We start from the raw sequence: 3,801 nt of genomic DNA on the forward strand, positions 1-3,801 counted from the left end.
AAGTCGGGTTACGGCGACAAGGCCTGACGACAGGCGATACCATCGAGCGTCAGACTACGCAGAAGGAGAATGAGGCCTGAGAAGCAGGATATATTCTGCATTTAATAGCGTAGATGGTGAAGTTTTGCACTGTTTTGGAAAACCTAGGCCTTATTGGAGTGCAATCGCTGTCAGCTGCTCAATCCATTTATCGTGACCACTACTATGCATTTCCGTAGACAGCAGTTGCTAGCTTCGAAGCTTTAGGAGCATGAAGCTATTGGGGTGCACAGGCACTACAATAAGGCTTGCTGGTGACCGTATGAAGATAGATAGCTGGCGACCTACAAGAGGCCATAACGCTGAACGAGGACAGGACCTTCTTACTAGTATCGAAGTAAGGAAATTTATTGTCAAATTAGCATGAATACACTTGAAGTGTCTGTAAATACCTGGAGATTCTGGCTAGCGATAACGCCGGCACCGGTGCAGGCCTCCTCCCCACAGGGCCTAGGAGGCAAGAGCCCCGAGTGGGGGGTATTTTCAAGAAAACAGATTTTGAAAAACTAAAAATAACTGCATCTTGTGATATTTGGACTACTGTTTCAAGGAAATGCGCCGTAGGTAGACGGTTATCATAGGCCCCCACTCGTGGGGCAGCTTGTAGTGCACAGCACCTACTGCTGCGACTTCGCTGCTACCTGCCCCCTCGAGTAGGGGCCTACGATAACCGTCTACCTTCGGCGCATTTCCTTGAAACAGTAATCCAAATATCACGGAATAACATTTATTCATAGTTTTTCAAAATCTGTTCTCCTGAAGGTCCCTCCCTCTCGGGGTTTCCGCCTCGGGCCCTGTGGGGAGGCCTGCACCGGTGCCGGCGCTATCGCCAGCTCCAATCTCCGGGTATTTACAGACACGTTTAGTGTATACATACTAATTCGCCGACAAATTAGCTTACATCGACCCTAGTAAGAGGGTCCTGTCCTCGTTCCGTGTTATGACCTCTTGTAGGTCACCAGCTAGCTATCTTCTATAGGTCATCAGCAAGCCTATTATAGTGCCTGTGCATTATAACTTCCCCCCTTGGCGGACACAACAGACCTACCCAAAACACATTATGTTTGCCTTTTCAATATCTTTTCTCGTCTGAAGCTAACGCCGTGAGCGCATGCGGTGCGCAGCGCTGCCTCACCACCCCTCGTTGAAGGTTGCCCTTTCTGCAGGCGGCGGCAGGTGACGGGCCCAAAGCTCTACGCCTCGGAAGGACCAAGATTGTTTCGTGTCTTAAGATGTCTTCGTTGGCGGCGGCGCTAAGCGCGAAGCAAAGCCGGGCAACCTGTAAGGTGGTGAGAGGGCTCCCATGTGGCTTGATTTTCAGGGGTCCCGCGCCACTTCACGAGGTACTGGGCTTCATCTTCCGAGCCTGCCCATAATATAATCGACTTCACACTCCCCTGTTGGATTGCCTGCTGCATCGTGGATAGGAGGCCAGGAGGCGTCGGCTTCCAGGAGAACCAAGTCAGAGGGCGGGGGCGGTGGGGAGCTAGCTGCGGAACGTGGAAAACGTTTAGACATTCATAAGTAGAAGGTAAAGCGAGACAGTAAGCGATGGTGCCTATTCGTTCAGTGATTTCAAAGGGTCCTCGGTAACGGGGCTCGAACTTAGGGCAGCTGCTGAAAGGCGGTAAGTGCTCGCTACTGAGCCAGACCTTGTCTCCCACTGCATACTCCACGGCTCAGCGCTTTGTGTCTGCGTAGTACTTCTGCTGCCATTTTGCCTTCAGGATGTGACTCTGTGCTCTATCGCGGAGCTGCCGAAAAAGCTTAGTCATCGGAGGAGTGTGCGTAGGAGTTAGCGCACCTACGATATGAAGGTTCCCAGCAGTCAACGGATTCTCGCCAATCATGACCTCGAAGGGAGAGAGCTCGATGGAGGAATGACTTGATGTATTGTAGGCAAGTTCCAAGGCCGGAAGCAAACGCCCCCCCCCACTCGCGTTCGTCAGATTGGATGTAGGTACGAAGCATCTGCTCGAGTTTGCGGTTAACCCGTTCAGTTTGACTGTCGCTTTGGGGATGGTAGGACGAGGGCATGCACCGTTTGATGTTAAAATGGCTGCAGAGTTGTTGCCAGAGATCCGACTGAAAGCGGGGATCGCGGTCCGATATAAGCACCTCTAGAAAACAGTGATAGCGGATAAGATGGTCTGCAAGAAGCTCCGCGGTGTCTGCTGCTGTGAATGACTTATTTGCAGGAACGAAATGAGCCATCTTGCTGAGGGAGTCGACCATCACGAGAATCGAGTCGTGCCATGTCATTGTAAGTTGAAGATCTGTGATAAAGTCAAGACTCACGTGTGCCCACCGACAAGAAGGGGTGAGTAGCTGTTGAAGAAGGTCTGCAGGTTTCTGGTTAAGGGACTTTGACGCTCGACAGTGAGTGCATGATTCAACATAAGCAGGAGTGTAGGCGCGCATTCCTGGCCAGTAGAAGTGCTTGCTGAAAGCCGCAAAGGTCTTTTTCTGGCCTCAATGGCCGACTGTGACATGGTCGTGATGTGAATGCAGAACTTGAGTAAGGTCGTGATGTGAATGCAGAACGTGAGTAAGGAACCCAGGGAATTGTGGGACGCAGATGCGCCACAGTCCATGAACGCGGATGTGCAGGTAAGGCCGCACGTAGCGAAAGGTGAATTGGCGATTATGAAACTCTATTAGCCGAGCTTCTCCCGGTTGGTTTGCAGTGGCTTTGTAGGGAACGCGAAAAACGGGACACTTCGAGTAGGCTTGCGCCATTGGCGCATATCAGGAGGGTTAGCTGGTGTCTTCGTTGTAGGGGTAGGTTGTTCCGCCTCTGCATTGGGTTCCGGCGGCGAAGATGAAGGTGCGGACGGCAGGCTGCGTCGTCTGGGTCATCGCGAACGAATTTCGGCGAGCTCCCTGTAGTTGGCAGGGCGACCACGAGTGTGAGGAGCCGCGCGCGCTTGTGCTACTGCAAGCATCAGGGGTGTCGGTGGTGTGTCATGCGAGCAGGTGTTAGGAAGACCGAGACGGCGAGACAAGGCATCAGCCACTTGATTGCGCGCTCCTTGAACATAGGTGAAGTGCAAATCCGGGAACTCGGCCAGGAAGTCTAACCAGCGGGCGGTGCGTCCGCGCAGAGGCTTCGATGCTTGGAGTCGTTGGAGATGGGTGAGAGCTTGATGATCAGTGTAAGCCGTTACTTTGGAAAGACGGAGCAAGTGTGACCACTTGCCGAGGGCTGTGACCAACGCCAAGAGTTCCTGATCGTAGATCGAGTGTCTCTGTTGTGTACAGTTCATCACTTGGCTAAGGAAGCCGATGGACTTGCCGCCCTGTTCCAGAACTGCTCCGATCGCATAACCAAAGGCGTCCGTGTATAACTCGAAGGGTTTCGTGGTGTCAGGGACTTGTAATGTAGTGAAGTCCATTAAGTGCTGTTTGAGCTGCCGCACCGCTTGCATGTGAAGTTCTGTCCATTTGAAGCTAACGTCTTTACGCGTAAGATCAACTAGCGGCCGGGCAACGTCTGCATAGTCCGGTCCCATGAACATACGACAGTAATTTATGGTACCGAGAAACTGGCGCACCTGCGTCTCGTCCTCCCGCACCTCGGGCCAATGCCGTATGGCTTTGATTTTGTCTTCCGCAGGTTTGATCCCCGCAGCAGAAATGGTATAACCCAAATATGTAATTGATTGCCTTGCAAACTTGCATTTGCGGAATTTTGGGTAGAATTGATGCCTAAGAAAAATGTTTAGGAGTTGTCGCAGGAGGGAAACGCGCCCAGAGAGGGGA

At 52.2% G+C, this 3,801-nt stretch overlaps 1 protein-coding gene across 1 annotated transcript; it reads right to left on the reverse strand.

Annotated features, from left to right (window-relative positions):
- Positions 1-2,894: 2,894 nt before the first annotated feature.
- Positions 2,895-3,551, reverse strand: ENH_00055880 (OSJNBa0061C08.12 protein, related; the record flags this gene model as incomplete). The annotated part of the gene is made up of 1 exon (XM_013583839.1): positions 2,895-3,551. One exon carries the CDS (start codon positions 3,549-3,551, stop codon positions 2,895-2,897), a length of 657 nt encoding a protein of 218 aa, XP_013439293.1.
- Between the last annotated feature and the right edge of the window lie 250 nt (positions 3,552-3,801).

The sequence above is a fragment of the Eimeria necatrix genome, genomic scaffold, assembly GCF_000499385.1.
Source record: "Eimeria necatrix Houghton genomic scaffold, Enh_scaff45, whole genome shotgun sequence".
Taxonomy (NCBI): domain Eukaryota; phylum Apicomplexa; class Conoidasida; order Eucoccidiorida; family Eimeriidae; genus Eimeria; species Eimeria necatrix.